The sequence below is a fragment of the Pristis pectinata genome, chromosome 1 (genome assembly GCF_009764475.1).
Source record: "Pristis pectinata isolate sPriPec2 chromosome 1, sPriPec2.1.pri, whole genome shotgun sequence".
NCBI lineage: Eukaryota > Metazoa > Chordata > Chondrichthyes > Rhinopristiformes > Pristidae > Pristis > Pristis pectinata.
In genome coordinates, this window is record NC_067405.1 from 136,144,150 (window position 1) to 136,165,805 (window position 21,656).

Sequence of the window (21,656 nt, forward strand, 5' to 3'; positions counted from 1 at the left end):
CATAATTTAAAGTTCTATTCTTGTGCTCATAAAAAGCCAGAGTAGAGTAAGTGGGTCCTCAAGCTGTTCTGCTAGTCAATAGGATCCTGTATGATTTTGTGCTTTGTCTAATTCCCCAGCTGATCCCCATAATTTTCTGATTCCCTTAGTGCACTAAAATCTATTGATGTCAACCTTTAATATACTCAGTGAATGATCATCCACAACTTCTGAGGTAGATAATGTTACAAACTTCCAACCTCTGGTAAATAAACTTCTCATCTCCAACCTGATGACTGCTGTCTTGTCCTGAGAGTTTGTCCCCAGTTCTAAAGACTCCAGCTACCAGCATAATTGCTGGGAGACTGCAGGCATTTGGCAGGGGATGTTCACAAAAGTTGAAATTCTTTGACAGCCAATTCAGTCTAAAGGCATGGTTTAACCAGCTGTCAAAGCACTTCTATGGATGAGGCTTATTCAAGCTGTGCCATATAATGCTAGTTATAGCTGGGAGACCCTGCTGAGAATCTCAAGGATCAGGTCAGAGCCACCTTCAGGAACCTGGTTGTCTCTTAAAAATCTGCCCAATGCTGGTTCAGGCCTACCCTGGACTGCGCTGGGCTCCCAGAAAGCTCTAGGCTAATATGTTTTAAATGATGAAAAACTAGTAAACAGTGTGCAGAAAGATTTAGTGTGGTGTTTCATGAGCAACAAAACATGTACGTGTGGCAAACAATTAGGAAGGCAAATGGTATTGCAGGGGCCTTTATGGTAAAGTAATGCAGTCATGAGAAGATTGTACAGCCCTTTGGTGAGATCTCATTTGGAGTATTATATATGTAATTTTTGCCTCTGTATTGGAAAAAATGGATACGTATTTCTTGGATCAGTGCAGAATGGGTTGACTAGACTGTTTTTTTAGGATGATGAGACAGTCCTTTGAGGAAAGAGTGAAGAAGATTGGAATTCAGAAGAGTGGGAGGTGATTTTGTGAAGATGGAGGGTCTAACAGTGAAGGGAAGCTGCTCTGAATATTTGAGAAATTCACAAGCATTCAAATTCTTTGACAATTAATTTAAAAGGTATTTGGACAGGTACTTGGATAGGAAAGGCAATGAGGGTTACTGGCTTAATGCAGGCAAATGGGATTCACATGGGTGGACGTTATAGTCAGCATGGACGAGATGGGACAAAAATACCCATTTCTGTGCTGTATGATTCTGATTCTAATTGTGTTAGCTGGAAGCTTCGGGGTGTCCGCCAAAGCATTTTTGAGGGTGATTTTTCTGCTTGAGGTCAGATGCCACCAATCAGGTCAGAGTTACTTCAAGGAGCTGATTGCTGTTAGCAGATCCATTCCAGGTAAGTGAGGGACTAGGAGGTAGGTTACAGGAGTCAATGATTTGGTGTTGAATCACTAGAAGTGAGGTGGAAAGATGGTCATAGTTTGATATTTCACCCATCAGAATTGCTGCCAGATTTGTGGCATTGAAAAATCATAGTGGAAAAAGACTGACAAGTCTTAAATCATTTATCTGTGTTTCTCTCTGCCCTCCACCTGCCTCTTCTCCCTCTCCCTCCCCCACCTCTATCACAGGTAATGAAGTGGTTCTGGACAGTGGTGTCCAGTTTCACTCAAGAGGAACTTGCTCGGTTGTTGCAGTTCACAACGGGCTCTTCCCAGCTGCCTCCGGGAGGATTTGTGGCAATGTGCCCATCTTTTCAGATCATTGCAGCACCCACGCAGAGTTCCTTGCCCACAGCTCATACTTGGTGAGTGTTTCAGCAAAGGGTGTACGACAATGGGTGCAGATGTGGGTGAATGGCACCGACTGGAGTGTCAGCTGCTAAAAACGGCAACATCATTCTTTTTCCCCTCCCATCAGGACTTTCACCCATAACAACATCTCCAAGTAGTTAAGGAACACTTGTTTCTGCAACAGGAGGGAGTGTGGAGGGTGGCGGTATTGGGTTAGGTTCCATTGGCAATGCACTGGATTAGAAGGATGTTGGAATTAGAGGAAGAGGTAAATTTGTTCCTCTCCATGAACTGAAGCATTGAAATGGAGGAGGCTTTGAGGAAAGAGGGGTGGAGGGGGGAGGAATGAGTGTTGTGGATGGCAATGAAAGGGAAAATGAAGTGAGCAGAAGCAGGAGGTGATATAAGAATAGATAGGAAAAGGGGTGTTAATAGAATAATATAAATTCTGTACAAACCATCTAATAGAGAGTTAATTATCTTTTTTAAATTAAAAAAAAATATCAGGTTGAAATACCTGCCCCCTTCTGCTATCCTGACATGCAAATTTGTGTAGGGACAAAGTATTATATTACCACCAGTAAATAAATTGTTTTGATATTTAGAAGCAAAAGTAGAATGTTTAATGACAATGAAAAGAAATTGATCCACTGCAAATGACTTTTGGACTGACCAATTCTTTTTTTGTGTGCATCTCTAGCTTTAACCAGTTGTGCCTTCCAACTTATGACTCCTACGAAGAGCTGCATAAAATGCTAAAACTGGCTATTAATGAAGGCAGTGAAGGGTTTGGAATGCTGTAATTCTGAGGCTTTTTAGGATGCAATGACCAATCCAGTTGCAGATAGTACAGGATCCAGGATCTGGCCAGTTAGAGATCAGAGATCGCCATGGATTTTCCCCATCTGCCAAATGGACATGGATTGAGCAATGATTCTAACTTGAGCCTTCAGTCACCGGACAAGCAGGTTTGAAAGATGTTGAGAAGTCGATGTGCTACAGTTAATGTTTTCCAAACAGCTTGGCAAGCAACTGGGCAGACAAATGCTCAGTTCCAAAATGAAGCAGAGGTTTCACAGAATCCACAGTCAAAGTGATCCTTCTGTGTTTATCTGATTTACCAATGGCTTAACCTGGGAGAGCCTTTGAAGAGTTTATCATCTGACTGGAAGTTTGATGGAAATAAGAAGAGCACTCTGAATGCACTCAGTCACCAAGCTCTTTGTTAAACGCTGTATGTAGCAAACAGCATTCTGTGTCCACCATCGTTTTCTCTCTACAGCTGAAAAAGGGCTTGCACCTGGACTTCCAGTCTCAAGCTACTAAGAATTCTGATGGCCTTGGAGGGTTACCCTATGGGATGAAGCACTCAATTGGAAAGGAAACCACAAGTAATTCTGGATTCTGTGCCCTATCTCCCAAATTCTTCCATTAACTAGACTTTAATCAAGCTGTTGACTTCTTCTCATTATGACTGAGCTTTACAGCCAACCTCAAAAACTTCAAAATGCTGCACATTTCCTGAGTTGTTCTGTTGTTATTGACCCACCACAGTTCATTTCAGCCAAACACAGGGTCATGAGTGAGAAATAACAGTTCTGATGCAAGATTTTGTTCAAGTGTCCAGATGGAATTTTGGGAAGTATATTGTTAAATAATTCTGGTAAGGAAGTGGAAGAACAATGAATTGATTAATAATGAAGAGTTTGAGATGTGGAAGTACTACATGTCTCCAACAGATTTTTGTAAATAGAATACTGCACATTACCCACAGAAAGTTCCAGAGATCTCAAGACAACATAAGCAAGCCTCCCTTCCCTGCACCATCACATTTCACTATTGTATATCATATTCCCTAAAAGATTGCATTAGGAACATTGTTATGAGGACCTCTTTAGGAAGAAGTAATTGTATTATGTGGTTGAGATGCATGTTGTGTCAGGTTGTGGTATATTACAGATAATTTGAATGGGAAGTTAGTAAATTATTGTCAAGTGTAAGCAAGTGTGTTGTTTAAAGACAGGTTTTCTGTATAGCTGAAGACCAACTAGGCTGCATTGATCCAGCTTTTTTTAATTACAGGGATATTGCAAAGTGAAAAGAGGGCAGAGTATCTTTGACTTTAATATTTCAGTTAGAGAACAGCTACTGGGTACATAATCAGCAACAGATAGAACAAAAGGTGTGTTCAAAATAGTGTTCCTTGTCCCTTATCTATCTCAACCTTTTTCTGTCTTCTACTCTGGTGTCATACAATGTGCCAGGAAAAAGGAAGCACAGCAGTTGTGTTTCATTAATTTTCTCTTTCTCACACTTGCACAAAATGAAATCCGGACTTGCTATCCTTGACATTCCTCCACCACACTTGTCTAATTACACTGAGACCTGGCCATGAAGGGATGTGGCTATAATTAGTCAAGGTATATTTATGGCTGTAACATGACTGCAAAATACACAATTAAGAAAAAATGCAAGAATGAGTTTGAATACAATTAATTTATTACAAATAAAGACAGTTCTTTTTAAACTCTTTCACAATTGCCTTAGACATTAACTAATGATCTTGGAGTTCTAAGGTTTTGAAAATCATAATTTCACTTGCAGTACATAGTCCATTGTAACAAAGAGGAAATTTACATTTTCCAAAACTCATCCAAAAATATATGGCACAAAGTACTCTCATTCTCAGTGACATATTCTTGAGACTGTACCTCTCACTCTTTCTGCTCTTTATCTCTTTTAATTTCTGCCCTCTCCCACTTTTTAACTTTTCTTTTAATCAATGTTTTCCTTTTTTCTTTTCACTGCTATGTTTTTATTCTATGCCTCTTTCTTCTCTCTCTCTCTCTCTCTCTCTGTCCATATCATGATCCTTCTCTCTATCCACCTCTCAATCCTATTCCTTCACTCCCACACTCTTTTCTTGCTCTCTTGCAGTCTTTCTTGTTCCTAAACACTTACCTGCGCACATGCAATCTCAATCCCTGCCTGACACCCACTCTCATGAATGAAACGCGCCCTCGCATTCTCTTGCTCCCTCTGCTGCACACTCTCATACTGTCTTGCTCCCTCTCTTGTGCTCCCCATGTCATGTGCTCCAACAGTTTCACTCTTAGCCTCAGCCTTTGCCTCCTTGTGCTCCTCCTGCCCCTGACCCTAGTGCTAGCTTTACCACCCTGCCACTTGCACTGTTAGATGCCCGCTCTCTGGCCTCACGTGCAGTTGTGCTTCACCTCACCCTTGCCCCACTGCTTCTGGCCTCACGCACCTGCTCCTTCTGTCTCCCCCATGACACATTACGTGGGTAATCGATTTCTGAAGCTTATCGCTGCTGCTACAACAATTCATTATTTGTTGTTGGAATGTTGCTCACCTGCATTTGGACAGTGCTGCCTATCAGTTCATAATCTGAATCTGTCTGGTATTTACCTGCCCATACTGGTGAATGACTTTACAAATATAAATTGTTCTTTTTTAAAAAAAAATGCACTTTACAATGTGAGGAAACAATTTTGCTTCCAAGGTTCTTTCCCCCTCAGTACAGCTTGCCTTATAATAAACATTTCAGATTGTTTTCAATAGACTGACCAGTGACCTTACAACAACAGCTCTTAAAGTTCAGAGATGTTCTCCTTTGCTGAGCTGGGAGTGGCTCTTCCATTTATGAGGGCTCCTTCATCCCAGGTGAAAACACCAGCAATTTATAACTTCGTATGACATATATTCTGATGAAGGATTCTAGCCTACATGTGTAATTGTGAAATTATAATAATCACTGGCCAGAATTTCAAATTCAGTTCTCTAATACATTATCCCAAACCCAGAATTGGTGCCTTAAAAAAAAACTAGTTTTGAGAGTTTGAAAATTATTCTGATCTGCACCAAGGTGTCAATGGAATGAGAGGGGTGTTCTTTATCACAGTATATCCCACCAGAGGTGCAGCATTAGTACGAAGAAATTTTGGATTAGAAATCGACACCAAAACTGATTCCAAAGAGAAAGTGAGGAGCTCTGATTCTGAGAACTGTTTTGGCATCAGATTGACTCCTGAAATTAGATTGCACGTAATGCTCGGATATAATTTTTGAACACAAATCTCACAAGTGACCATGCAAAGCTATGAAATCTTTATCTCCCTGGAACTGAGGCCCAGAAATAGTCAAGCAAAGTAGCACATTTTTATGTCAATTATGCACTGGTTAGGGGATTCTTTAATTAAGGTAGAAACTGTTATGTCAAGAAGGGAAGCAATGTATTCAGTGCAACCACTGACTGGACTACACACCTATGGATCTCTTCTGTTCATTCCAGTCAATGGAGTTTGTCTGCTATCTTTCTCTCTTGAAAATGTTGTGTGTCTTGTTTTCAATACAAAACTCCATTTTAGTAGATAAGCCACTTATAACAGTCATAAACTCCAAAGTTATTATGTGAAAAAGCAATTCAAATCTAATTATGTTCTCATGTGAATTAGGCATTTTTCTGTTTACTTAACTTTAATGAAATGATGCATTACAGATCCAAACAGGAAAGCAACCAAATATTTAAAAATAACCAGGATATAAATATATTCTTTAAAGAAAATGATTTACACTGATTTACCTTTTGGTAAAATTAAACTGCATTTTCTTAAAATTTATAAGAAGTTGCATAAACAGTTGTGGATTTGCACAGTAATTTGACATACTTTATTAGACTAAGGGTCTATGGGTATGATCACTGGTTTATAGATGCTATTTTACTAGTTGAGATGTGTTGCAGTCTTAATTTTCTTGTATATCCATGAGGTGATTATGAAGGAGACTGTTGGGGAGAGAATTAAGGTCAAGAATCTCGGAGAAAGTGGGATAGAGGAGAGATGAGGCGGGAGATAAACTAATATTCTGGCACCATGACAAGTTTTGTGGAGGTGAGTTTTCAATAAAAGGAGCTAAGTATTTTTGTCAAGGAAAGGTTTATATAAGATTGTAGGGGAGACCTATGCAATACTCTGAGTGACTTTATTGAGAGGGATGGTGTGGAGTGGTGAGAGAAATGCAGGAATTAGCAATGAATATTGCTGTAGAAGATGATAATTTCCTTTCCAGGACTGTCATAACATTGATATACGATGAATTTGTCAACAGTGATGGAAGAAGTAACCATAGATGTTTATCCCTAAAATGAGGAGGCGCAATCACATTGAAGAGTAAACTTAACTCTTCGCATTTTCTATCTGGCAATTCAAAAATATCAGTTACATAGCACAATTTTCCAGTTACTGAGCAGATACATTTACTGCTGTTATAGAATACTTTGCAGACTCAGTTGATGCATTGTTGCCAGAGGAAATTCATACACATTAGAAAACTACACAGACTAGGGCTTTTAAATTGGCAGACTTAATAAAAATTGTAATTTTTGTTTTCTTTTAGCCTTTAGTGTTGAAGTCAAAGAGGATGTGTCTTTCTGTGCTGACAGCTATAAATTTAATTTTGAAAGTGCACAGAAACAGGTTGATTTGTGATATGAGACTGCATGGGATTTTTTTTTATTAATCAGGGTTTATTAGTTTCAACACCACCATTCAAGTGGAAAATACTTGCCTCTATGTGGATCCCCTTGTTATATGATAGGAAGAGAAATGCAGGTGTAAAAATAGAAAATGAAAGTATTGGGAATGCACTGCAGTTCTGTCAACATGTTGAACAATAGTATAAAATGACAGAATGGGTATTTTGCAAATTGAAAGTTTAATCAGTTCCATTTTCTAATTCTGATAAAGGACCTGGGTATAAATTGTTAATTTACCCTTTATTATGACTATGGACAAATTGTGTACTTCCTTTATTCACTGTTTTTTAATTAAAATTTTATGGGCTTTGCCCATTGTTGGACTATTCCAAGGGGTGTGGGAGTCTTCTGTTTTAATCCATCACATTCATTGCAGACATAGTTGGATGACAGGGACATAAGGTGTGTCAGCTAGCCAGTACTGATCCATATCTTATTTGTCTGTTCAGAAATGGATTGAAATAAATTTGTTTTAATTTGCAACACAGCCTGAGTTCTGCTGTAAATGGGACTTGCTTTAATAAATCTTGATTGTTGCAGTACTGAGCAGTGGCAAGTGGTCACGCCCTGCAGGGGTTTCCCACCCTGTATCTTGGGAGCAATATAATAACTGAAGGCATTGATGTTTATGAAAATGTGTATAATCCCTTCCTAGTTCCCTTTCCTAATACTGGAGATTTATGAGTCATCTTTGCTCATTCCAGAGCATTAATACAATCAAGTTATACAATATGATATTGTGGATATCATTAGCGGTAAGCTAAAGATTTAATGATGGGGGGACTGCTGCCAGAACGACCATGATACCACCTGCAAAGCTCCAGTACTTACTGCTCATTGGTTAGTAAGGAGCTGATATTGGAGAATATGTGAAATAACTGGAAGAACCTGAACTTTGCTTACAGAATGCACTGGATCATGTATTGCCCCCTTTAGTATATTGGTAAATGTTTTCACATAGCACTAGTACTGACATACCAGGATGGTTTTAATATCGTAACATTACATAGTGTTTGGTTGTGAACTGAATGTTAATTATTTATAAAAGATGAATACAGATACTTTTATATTCTGAGAAGAATGCTTGATGGTATGGATACCCTTGAATTTTTTCTGAATATTTATACTGTTTATGATTAAAATGGGTGAATGAATGTGGTGTTATCATTTCATCTCAGTTTTGGAATTTCTAGAAATTCAACCGAGTGACAGAAGAAAATATTGAACATTTTATCTATTTATATAAAACAGTTTGAGACTTCAGAGGCAGTCATGACATAATATTCAAATATATACAAGCTTTATGCCTTTTAATGCACAAACTAAAGCCACTTGGCCCATTGTGTCCACATTGGCTAAAAATGGAGCTAGTTGGGTTACTCCCATTTCCCAGATCTCAGTAAGTAGCCTTGTCGGTTTCGGCTCCTCAAGTGAGCATCTAGATCCGTTTTTAACGTGATGAGGATTTCTACCTCCACCACCCTTTCGGGCAACAAGTTCCAGACACCTGCTACTTTTTGGGTGAAATTTCACTTCATCAGCTGAAGGAATGGAGGAGTTATGGATATGGCTGCTTTTGTTTTGAATAAGGCTGAGAGGTATGAATTTCTAATGAGTATCAGCAAACTATCAAGGGTTATAAAAGGAGCAAATAAAAAGAAGTATTTCAAGGGTAGTTGAATCAAGTTGATTGATATCTCGTTGTCTGTAATGGCACCTGAAGGCTGAGAGCTATTAATTAGTGATCATACAGTCTATGGTCAAGTGCAAAGTCTGAATGAGTATTGTGGAAGATATACTTGGGGATTTGGATAACTACAGTAAAACTCCCATAATCTGACATCTGTTTGTTCAGAAATCCTAATTTTTTACCATCTGGCTCATTCATTTGTCCAGAATATGAGCCAGGGTCCACAGCACAAGTGCGGAGTGCAGTTGGAACTGGGATCTGGATGGTGGGCTGGGTGTTGCCATCCAGAACACAAAGGGTCAGGAACATGAGTAAATTTGCAACCAGGGTCTGGAGTGCTTTATACTTTCCACTGTTTTCTGTCTGTCAGATTTTGTTTTAATTATTTGTTCACAGAATCTGGGTAGTGTCAGCTAGCAATTATTCCCCAATCTCAATTGTTTCTGAAATGATTGTCTCTCCAGACCATTTCAGAAAGCAATCAAGATTCAACCAGAGGGATCATGGGCCAGATTGGGTAAGGTTGCAAATTTCCTTCACTAAAGAACATAAATGAACCCAATGGGTTTTTATTGTGGTTTGGCAGTTTGTCAGTCATTATTATTGATAATAGCTTCTTGTTCCAAATTTGTTTAATTAATTAAATTTAAGTTGGGTGAACCCAATGGGTTTTTATTGTGGTTTGGCAGTTTGTCAGTCATTATTATTGATAATAGCTTCTTGTTCCAAATTTGTTTAATTAATTAAATTTAAGTTGGCCACCTGTTGATGTGTAATTCAAGCTCTTACTTCCAGGACAATCATCCAGGACTCTGAATACTGACCCAGTAATTTTAAGATATCTTTATTAGTCACATGTACGTCGACACCCACAGTAAAATGCATATTTGCGTAGAGTGTTCTGGGGGTGGCCTGCAAGTTTTGCCACACTTCCGGTGCCAACAAAGCAAGCCCACAACTTCCTAATTTTTGGAATGTGGGAGGAAACCCACACAGTCACGGGGAGACCGTACAAACTTCTTACAGACAGCAGCGGGAATTGAACCCAGGTCGCTGGCGCTGTAATAGCATTACGTTAAACGCTACACTACCATGCCTGCCTGTATTAAACCACAATATTTCTGTACACCTGCATTGCAGTTTATGGAGAAATATAACATTAAGCCTTTTGGTTGATCCATAACATTATAATGCAACATCATTTGATGTAAGCTCCTACTGAAGAATGAAAACTTTAATAAAAACTTGAAGTGAATTTCTATTTTCAGCATGTCAAATTAGTGTTTTAGACTACTAGTAAATCATACCAAAGATTGCCTGAGGAGATAATAGAATTAATATACTTTCTGCCACCTGGTTCCTCAAAAGTAGAAAGTTAATTTAACTTCATAATATTCTTTGGAGTTCTTTTCCTGATGAATTCTATGCTGGCAGACACCAATCAATGAATGATGCAGCATGGAAGGAGACTATTTAATCCATCGGCTGTGCCAGCTCATTGGAAGAACTATCCATTTCTCTGTTGCATCTTTCCCTTTAGCTCTCCAAATTCTTCCCATTACACTGATGTTGAAGCCCTAAGCAACACAATGCAAATTTAAGTGAGCTGCAGAATTTATCTTTAATTCAATAAACTTGAACATTGAAAAAGCTGGTAACAAAAGTGATGAAAAACTACTTGCACTTCAGTCACAGCAACCTAATTGCCATCATGAAAAACAGTTAAAATAGACTCCTTTTGGAAGCTGGTAAGTAGAGAGTGTATGCTGAACAATATTAAGTGGACTGATCTTTTAAGAAAAAAATCTGTTTTGGCCCAATTATTTTTCGTTTACACAAACTTTTGGCCTTCATCCTAAAGCAAGAATGATGAATAAATTTTAACAAAGTAATTTGTCATCTTTATCCTAATTCTTTGTGATCAATTATACCTCAACATGTTCCTAACACACCCAGTCAGACTCTAATTAGAGCCAACAGTATCACAAAGCATCCTCAGTGCTTCAAACAGGCTAAATGGGTGTCTGCAATCTAGACTGCCATTCCACTGCCATTATCAAGTAAAGATTATTCAACTGCTGGATTTGCATCCTGTCCTCGATATTTATCCTTTTCCTCATGTAGCTCCTTTGAGAGTACAACTATTCAAAATTGCTGCCATCTATGATTCTCTTTTTCTATTAATGTTGAAGCTAATCTCATATTGATTGATTATATGGATGGTTAGTGATTTTACTTTATTTTGCTTTCTCATCTTTCCTCTTTTTGAGGTTTGGAGTGCTAAGTAATATTGTCGGCATAGTAGTACGACATTTAGTGCTCCATCTCCAAGGGTTCATTTGTTCCTGAGCAAGCCTACTGAATGTGTGGAGCTTGCACATACTCCCCTTGCCTGCACTGATTTCCTCCGGGTGCTCTAGTTTCTCCTCACATCCCAAAGATGTCCTGGTAGATTAATTGGCTGCTGTAAATTCCCCCTTGGCTGCTATAGTTCTCTTTATATTCATAAGCTAAGATGGATTAGTCCGAGGAGATCTCAAAGGCTTGTGCAAGAGAAAATAACTTGCAGGGTATGGGGAAATGAAGAGGGGGGAATGGGACTGATGTGTTTGCCTCCCTAGGAAGCCTCCTTCTCTATCATAATAAGTAAATAATGGTCGCTCACTTCTTGAGACATGTCATTTGAGTGCGACAGAGAAATCTTCCATGTCTTTCCTGACTTTGGTCGTCCAAACATGGCGTTCTGAACCTGGATCACAACATTATTTCCTTCAATTTTATTTCTTGGTATTGTTTTACTGATCATTTTTCCCCACAACAATTCCTCTCTGGACCTATCAACTCACAGATTGGTCAACTCTCAACAACAATTAAACACCAAATTCCACAACTTGAATTCATGATATCAAACTTAACATTTATTCAATGGTGATAAGGGCGATACCCCTTAACAGTTGCAACTCTTATCTAGTCCAAAAAAAACCCAAAGAGAATTCCACAGGACTGCCTTAAGCACTGAATATGGCAGTAACTAGCACAGACTCTCCATTCCAGCTATAAGGCCTGGGAGGTCTGTGTCCTGTGTCTTAGTAAGACTCAACCAATGAGAAAGGATCCTTCCAGAGTCATTGCAAATTCAGTTGTTTCCCATTTTCACTTGGTATTAAAAATGATGAAAGAATAGAAGCAGAAATAACTGGAGAATACTGAAATCAACGGAAAGACTTCTGGAATCAGACCTCTCCTCCCTGCACTCAGTAGATTATGTGGATGCTGTCTTTGCTGCTATCACAAACAAAAAAGCCAGAAGATTAGATGAGATTCACCCAAAGTTCTTGAAGAATCTTGGGGGCAAGAAGATTCACCTGGCTTGTCGATCTTTTCACAACCACCCACTTAAGTGGAAAAACGCCAAAAGAATGGAAACAAGCCATGTTTGTTCTATCTGTAACAGGAGTTGATGATTTAAAATTCCATAGGTCGTCTGATGTCAATGAGTGCTACATCTTAGCAATGATTTCTGCCTGCCAATTTTGTATCCACCCTGCAGAACAGGTAAATCTAATCCATGTGCTTAACATAGGCTCCCACAATGATTGGTCCTGGTAATATCACTTTTCAGCATCCATATTAGCGACCCATCACACAATCAGTTAAATTTGCACATACAGCTGAGGTGTGGTTAGTTGAATGGACACACACAATTACATCAGCTAGTGCTAATACATCAAGGAATTGAATGAAACTTGCATCAGTGGAAATTGCATTCAAACTTGAGCATTAGCATTCCACCTGCACTGTAAATCTAGCATTCAGAAGCTGGACATCGAGATCTGCACGGAGACGGTGGGATGTGTGGATTCCACTAAGTAACTAGGAGTATGACTGGATCACTCCCCCAACTTCAAATGATATTGATTAAAGATCAGGTGATGACCCAAACAAAATTTCTGCTGAAACACATGGGAACCGCATGGCCTGCAGGAGTCTATCTTGAGAGACTTCCTTGGTGCTTTGGCCTTGGTTTTCTATACTCTGGAGTAGTGTGTTCCTGTACTGATAAATAAGATGCTGAATTTGCAACTAAACACAGCTATGTGCATTGTTACGGAATATTGAATGACTGTGGACCGATTCCTAACACTAGCAAACATCACTCCCCTGATATTAATAGGGAAGCGTCTGTCGTCTGTTTCAGTTATTGGATCATCGTAAACCTGTCTTTTTCAGTTCACTGCAGGAGGGAAGACATGCTAAATCATGGCTCAAGTCAAGGAAGCCATCCTGGGAGGAGACTCCAACAATCTACCTTGGTTACTAGCTCGGTACAGTGGAGACCCACAATGGAACAACAACAATGTCTTGATCAAGGATATCTGAACAAGTTCCTGGACTAGACCTTTCACACAATACATGGACAATCCTGAACCAGCTTTGAACTGGATAAGGAAGATGTGGGCATCTTTCACAATGATGGAAAATGAAATCAAGTCCGAGTTGCAATCGTAACAATAAAAGTCAAAGACTGATCCCACAGATTTTTGTCAAGGGCTCATGGCTAACATTCACAACACTAGTTATTGTTTCCTTGCTCTAAAACATAAACATCAAAACATTATTTGCAAATACTCTCATATGACTAACAAGACCTTTAATCCCCTTAGGGAAATTATGAATGGTCAATAAACATGGCCTTATTGGGAATTACAGATTAATTTTCAGGATTCTGTGAACAAGCCAAAAGATTATTTTTTTCCCTTTAAATATTTTTCATTATTAATTACGAGAATATTGGAGGTTAAAAATAAACAGGATTTTTTTGGAGGGGATGTTGAAGGCCATAGGAGAGATCATGTAATGAAACCTCCAGGAATATTCAACCAGTAGAATGAAATCTGACAAACAGTCTCATTAAATTCAAAATGGAATCTTCCTTGGCAATCATTTAGTTAGCATTTATGTATTCTAACTGATACTGCTGTACATCCTCTAACTCTCCCTTTATTTTTTTCCATCGTACATGTCAGTTCAGTACTCCAGAGAGCATTTAAGTTACATGCTGTCAAATTCACCAGCATTGTTGTTAACCAGCTGTAATGAACATAGAACATAGAACAGTACAGCACAGTACAGGTCCTTCAGCCCATGATGATGTGCCAACCTATATAAACCTACTCCATGATCAATCTAACTCTTCCCCCGTATACATCCATGGGGCTATCTAAGAGTCTTTTAAATGTCCCTATTGTATCAGTCTCTACCACCACCCCTGGCAGTGCGCTCCAGGCACCCACCACTCTCTGTATAAAATACCTATCCATAACATCTCCCCTGAGCTTTCCTCCTCTGACCTTAAACGGATGTCCTCTGGTATTGTGCATTGCTGCCCTGGGGAAAAGGTACTGGCTGTCCACTCTATCTGTTATACACCTCTATCAAGTTGCCTCTCATCCTGCATCGCTCCAGAGAGAAAAGCCCCAGCTCACTCAACCTTTCCTCATAAGACATGTTCTCTAATCCAGGCAGCATCCTGGTAAATCTCCTCTGCACATTCTCTAAGGCTTCCACATCCTTCCTATAATGAGGCGACCAGAACTCAACACAATACTCCAAGTGTGGTCTAACCAGAGTTCTATAGAGCTGCAACATTACTTCGTGGCTCTTAAACTCAATCTCCTGACTAATGAAGGCCAGCACACCATATGCCTTCTTAACCACCCTATCAAATTGATCTATGGACTTGGGACCCCAAGATCCCTCTGTTCCTCCACATTTCTAAGAATCCTACCACTGACTTTGTACTCGGCCTTCAAGTTCGATCTTCCAAAGTGTATCACTTCACACTTTTCTGGATTGAACTCCATCTGCCACTTCTCTGCCCAACTCTGCATCCTGTCTATATCGTGTTATAGCCAACAACAACTTTCTACACTATCCACAACACCACCAACCTTTGTGTCATCTGCAAACTTACTAACCCACCCCTTCACTTCTTCATACAAGTCATTTATAAAAATTACAAAGAGCAAGTGTCCCAGAACAGATCCTTGTGGGACACCACTAATCACTGACCTTCAGGCAGAAGACTTTCCATCTACTACCACCCTCTACCTTCTGTGGCCAAGCCAATTTCGAATCCACACAACCAGTTTCCATGGATCCCATGCCTCCCGACCTTCTGAATGAGCCTATCCTGGGGAACCTTGCCAAATGTCTTACTAACATCCATATACACTGCATCCACGGTTCTACCTTCATCGATTTGTTTTGTCATCTCCTCAAAAAATTCAATTAGGCTTATGAGGCACGACCTGCCCCTCACAAAGCCATGTTGACTATCCCTAATAAGATTATGCTTCTCCAAATGCTTGTAAATCCTGTCCCTAAGAATCCTCTCCATTAGTTTACCCTCCACTGACATAAGACTCACTGGTCTATAATTCCCAGGATTATCCCTATTACCTTTCTTGAACAACAGAAAACATTTGCCATCCTCCAATCCTCTGGTACCACTCCTGTGGCCAGGGAGGATGCAAAGGTCATCGTCAACACCCCAGCAATCTCTTCCCTCGCTTCCCATAGTAACCTGGAGTATATCCCGTCCGGTCCCGGGGACTTATCTATCTTAATGTTTTTCAGAAGCTCCAACACTGCCTCTTTCTTAACCTCGACATGCTCCAGCACACGAGCCTGTTCTCCGCTGACCTCAGATCCATCTAAGTCCCTCTCCTTGGTGAACACTGAAGCAAAGTATTCAATAAGAACCTCCCCTACCTCTTCATCCCCCTTTATCCTTGAGCTGTTCTACCCTCACTCTAGTCATCCTCCTGTTCTTCACGTATGTGTAGAATGCCTTGGGGTTTTCCTTAATCCTACACACCAAGGCCTTCTCATGTCCCCTTCTCGCTCTCCTAAGTCCCTTCTTAAGTTCCTTCCTGGCTACCTTATAATTCTCAAGAACCCTCTAATTTTTGCTTCCTAAACCTTAAGTATGCTTTCTTCTTCCTCTTAACTAAATGTTCCACCTCTCTAGTCTTAGGTCCTTCACCTTACTATCCTTTGTACATTCTCCCCGTGTCTGCGTGGGTTTCCTCCGGGTGCTCAGGTTTCCTCCCACATTCCAAAGACGTATGGGTTAGGGGCTGTGGGCATGCTATGTTGGCGCCGGAAGAGTGGTGACACTTGCGGGCTGCCCCCAGCACATTCTCAGTAACGCAAAAGGACACATTTCACTGTGTGTTTTGATGTACATGTGACTAATATATAAATATCTTATGTTTGAAAAAGTTTCTTCCAAAACCATATTGCCTCCCTAGAAAGCAGAATGTTTACAACTTGTACTGCTAGACACCCACCTTTTGTTAGTTTCCAAACGTAGGGAGATATTTTATAAAGGTAAGCCTTCACTCTTTTGCAGGACCAAGACTAACAATCAAGCAAAAGTTCCAAACTACTGGTTTAGGGTTGCAATCTCCCGAACTTTAATTAGTTAACCTACACAAGGTGATAAGGTTTATTTATTTGAGCATTATTTCTGTTACCCTGACAAACTTCTGTAACTGATTTAATACATTTTCATTCAACCCTTGGATTTCTAATCAGATATATGCCCAGTTTCTAATTCATTAGAAAACCTGTCTGACATCATACTGGCATTGGTCTGGTTTAAACATTCATTCAAGTGCCATGGGTGGACCAGATTAAATGTTGGACCAACTTCATTCTGCCTATGTGATACATGAATTCTATCTCCTGTGGACATTCCAGAATTAATTGCACACATTCATTTTGGCTGATTAAGCAATTGCAGTTCTAATAATGTCATTTGGTGGCACCTTGACTTCAGATGATTGAAGCTTCTCTGCAGGTGCATCTTGTATTTTGAACATTTGTACATCTACTGCAAGATTTTTTGTAGACTATGGACCTTTTAGTGAGTCATTTGTGGTGTTATTAGAGGCATTTGGAAGATTAATTCATTACAGTTGATGGCTGACATGGTTTCTATAAAGACAGGTCATCCAAAGAAAACTTAGTGATAGGGAAATACTAATTAGTTTAAAAGGACTGGATTAAATTAGTTTAAAAGTGGTATTTAACATCACTAAGAATGGGATAAATTTGAGATGTGGTGGTAATCATTATGGAGCAGTTAGTCTGTTCTGGAATGTGTGTATTAGAACTACGCAAAAGAGCATCATTGCATTGGACCACTCAGTCTCCTTCTCCCCGATCATGTTAAGAAAATTTTAAAAAAGCGTGTGCAGGGGTGGGACATGGGTTCGATCATTTAGGACTGGAATGAGGAGGAATTTCCTAACTCAGTGAGTTGTTAATCTTTGGAAATCTATATCCTAAAGATACTTGTTGCTGAGATGAGTAATTTTGTGGGCATTTATTGGAATCAAGGAATTATAAAGGTAAGACAGGGAAGGGGTGTTGAGGTAAAATTTCTATTTCTATTTCCATATATTCTTGTTTTCTTAAGTGACCCTGAGAATGATAATTGAAACCCACTGCAGGGGTAGATTGAAGGTATTAACTTTGTTAAATATACCATAATTTCAATGTAAAATAAAATATGTTTTGAATTATGATTATGATATTTATGTCTGAAGTACTATTAACTTGTATAGTTTATGAAATAAAAGGAGAAGTGGGGAGAGCACAAAGCACTTCAAAGGGATGGAAGTAGCTCTTGTAGTTCTGTGATCAACTTTGATCTTTGGCTTCTGCATCTTAGCCCTTGTGGTTTGATGTCAACAACAATTATAGATATTCCCTTTCTCTTATTGAATCTATTGATCAATGTCAAACATTGGAGGCAATTTTTGATACCATTAGTCTGCATCAGAGCGACCTCTGTTAGTGATTACATTCTGTCTCATTTAATCGTCAATCATATTATTCATTTTACAGCACCTACTTTTGACCTGTAACTTTTCCTTTAACAATATATATGCAAAACATGGCAATGGCCCATTCTTGATAATTCCTGTTTCTGGAGAAAATTTTTTCTCTAGCACATTCCTCATACCATGCATTGCATCTGAAGGAAAATTATTCCACTACAGCATTCCTTCCTCAGATCATATATTGCGTTGAAAAGAAGACTATTCTACTTTAGCATTCCCTCCCCACATCATGCATTGCATATGTTTCGAATATGAAGAAATTCCCTTGAGGCTTCATGGAATTTCTGTGCCTTGAAGTTTTCCAATATTTTATTGGTCATTAACTTCTTGACAGTTATGATCTTGTTTTCATCTCGACCTTGGACAGAATTCTGAGCAATTTGAGATCAAGATGGATGAGTAAAAACACATCGTAAAATTGAGCCACATTTTTATTGTCCCTCCCATCTTTAAAGAGGCCTCATTATTTCTACCCATATACGAAATCAATCGCTGGGAATTCCACAACAAATTTTCTGATTTATTTTTCCGCTTTTATTCTTTTAACTTTCAATCATCTTTCTTTCCCTGTTTTTGAAATAGCTTGTAGTATTTTTCCTTGTTTTATTGTAACTTTATCTTTTTTCCTCAATATATTTCAATTTTGTCTTCTCCAGGTTGTTTCTGAGAATGTTTCCACTTTTTGCTTTGTTATTTATTTGACAAAATTCTTTCAACACTTGGATACAGTGATGGGTTATTGCATTGTGAAAAAAATTGGGGTCATTATTGTATAATATTGTTGGGTCCATTTGCTAACTTCTTTCTTCCCATGTTCAATGGCTGCTTTCCTTGAAAGGAATTCCAGAATCATAGAGAGGTGACAGAGGCATGCAACATGGAATCTGGCCTTCAATACACTGAGTCCACACTGATCATCAGGCACCCATTTATACTAATCCTACACTAATCTCATTTTATTCTTCCCGCATTCCCTATAACTCCCCCTAGATTCTGCCACTCAGCCTACACTAGGAGCAATTTACAGTGGTCAATTTACCTACCAACTTGCATGCCTTTGGGATGTAGAACGAAACCGGAGCACCCAGGGGAAACCCACACAGTCACAAGGAGAACATGCAAACTCCACACAGCCAGCATGAGGGATCACAATTGAAAAAGGGTTGCTGGAGCTGTGAAGCAGCATGTCTAATAGCCATCCACAAATTCTAATTGGAAATTAGAAGGATCACACTTTTTATTTACATCCAGTTCCAGTAAATTTAATATGAACTGCTTTGACTCTTTATTGTACATTGTTGTTGCAGAAGATTTTATTTCCCATTGCACCCAACACAGCAAGAACCTTTAGAAATAGAAAGAATCATCAAGTAACAAATAAGTCTGTCAAGTACACATGGACACAAGAAAATAGAAACAGGAATAGGCCATCAGGCCTACATGCCTGACCCACCATTTAATATGATCACGGCTAATCTATGCTGGCCTCAACTCCTCTTCTGTGCCATTTCTCCACACTGCTCTATTCCTTGATCTTTCAAATAGTTATCCATCTCCACTTTAAAAACTTCTAACAGTCCACCGCCCACCAGGGCAGAGAATTCCAGAGATTCACCAGTCTCTGCAAAAAGAAATTCCTATGTACCTCAGCTTTAATGTGATTGTAATAAGTATTCTTAAACTTATTTTTATTTGAGCATGGTATTGTACAAAATGTGGCAATTTCTACATTAAAATCTCTGGCCATGGCTGTGATGTTGGGTGTAGTGGCTTTCTAAGTTGCTATATTTGCTTATACAAAATTTCAAGCATTCTTAAGTTTTCATCTCACACTATATCATCCCCAGTTCATATATTAAGATCCCAGCCTGACAAGTGATGGGTCACTTCAGATACTGACTGTTTTAACCCAGCTAAAGCCCCTGTCCTTCAAGAGAATCAGCCTCACCCATTTTCACCATTATTGTTGTGGGGGGGATCATTCACCAGAAACTGACATGGAGCAGCTGTACTAACATTGGCTATAAAGTCTGGTTGCTTTGTGACAGAAGGATCCTGAATGATCAAAGCCTTTGTAAATCTAAAAGTATTATGGAATACCTACATTCACTTGAAAGAAAGAAGCCATAAAAACACTCAAGAAACTCAAAATCATTCAGGACAGTATATTTGATCAGAGTCCCTGCCATTATATCCAATGTATACCTCCACAAGATACTGATGCACTGTGGCTGCATTATTGAGTTACAATGGAGCAATCTCCCTTGGTATTTCTGACAGAATTTCCTTCCTTCATAATTTCTGCAACCAAAAGAGAGAAAGCTAACAACTCGAAGTTTCCTTCCAGCCTACTCACTCTCCTGACTTAATTCTTCACTTCGCTGGATAAATACCTTGGAATTCTCCACCTAACATTGTTCTGGAGAGAGCCAGCAGGATGAGGATGGAAGAGATTCGAGGAGAAAAGCTATTGTCATCTTTTGAGGGCAAGTAGAGATTGGTGTTAAATATGACTTTTCTTAATACCATCCCAAGAATAAATGTATTTTGAGGATTCATTTAACTCCTTGATAAATCATAGTAAACATATGATTAGTTTAACATGCAACTTGCATTGGATATAATTCATCTTATCTACATTTATACTTGCTTGTATTTATTATATGGGTATATCACTATTGGTAGTGAATGTGTTAATCTGTTTAAGTCTTAAATTTGCAAACCAGGTCAGCAAAGTTTGCTCTCAGTTGGTTATGCATTGCAGGAAATCCTGATTAGACTGTCAGGATATTTCATATTCCTGAAAAACAATGGGATTAATGGTCCTGGTGGAGTTTTCTGTCAGTATTTTTGATGTAGGATCTTGCTGATATAATTAAGTCATATTCTGATACAATAGCTGCATCAATCATACTAGAGAGGCAGTAGCCACAGGTGACAGAAGGTTTCATCTTAACTACAAATGTTTCCTTCCCTTTCATAGTTTTGCTGCAACTTTTTGCAGGAAAAATGGGTAGCAATCATGCAAAGGATGAAAAATATATTTTCACATTCAACTCAACTTGGGGATTTTACTGCGATAATTATAAATAATGTGATCCCAATCAAGATGAAGCAAAACAAGCTACTTCTTCCAATTCTGGTTCATCTTTCATAATGCTAATGAAAGCCTCCATATAAGTGCAAGTCCTTCTTAGTGCTTCCAGTGTGACTGCTTTGTCAGCATTACAGCATGTTTATGTAATTAAAAATCTATTTTTGAATGATCTCCACATACAACATATCAACCTTTCAGCAAAGATGAGATCTGTGTCCGATTAAAGATCTCTTCCAATAATCTGTATCATTGGAATATGTTTGTGTTATTTTCTGCCTTTGACTCCCTGTACAAAAATTCTTCACCTCTGATCTCACTACTAGTATGGTGAGATGGCCAAGATTAGAAACTTTTATGGCATGTTGGGTCTCCAATGCTTTGTCTCAGTCCTTGCATTGATATTTCTGTTGATTTTAGGGTATAGTTAGGATATCTGGTTTTCTATTTGTTTTAGTATCAGCTGTATGCATGAAGTGCAAGGTCATAACAAGGTAGATTGTGAGGTCAAGAGTCCATTTTATAAGACTATTGAACGGTTCCCCAGTACAATAAAATGGACTCTTGACCTCACAATCTACCTTGTTATGACCTTGCACCTTATTGTCTACCTGCACTGCACTTTCTCTGTAGCTGTTACACTTTATTCTGCATTCTGTTATTGT

At 38.9% G+C, this 21,656-nt stretch overlaps 1 protein-coding gene across 5 annotated transcripts in view; it reads left to right on the top strand.

The window, feature by feature from the left end:
- The window catches only part of arel1 (apoptosis resistant E3 ubiquitin protein ligase 1), a 71,842-nt gene extending 63,417 nt beyond the window's left edge, over positions 1–8,425 (top strand). For all 5 annotated transcript variants that reach the window (XM_052012738.1, XM_052012765.1, XM_052012750.1 and 2 more), the window contains 2 exons: positions 1,577–1,752; positions 2,439–8,425. In XM_052012738.1, the coding sequence (XP_051868698.1) occupies positions 1,577–1,752; positions 2,439–2,541 (279 nt within the window). In that variant the 3' untranslated portion in view covers positions 2,542–8,425. The remainder of the gene's footprint in view (positions 1–1,576; positions 1,753–2,438) is intronic.
- The last annotated feature ends 13,231 nt before the right edge of the window (positions 8,426–21,656 follow it).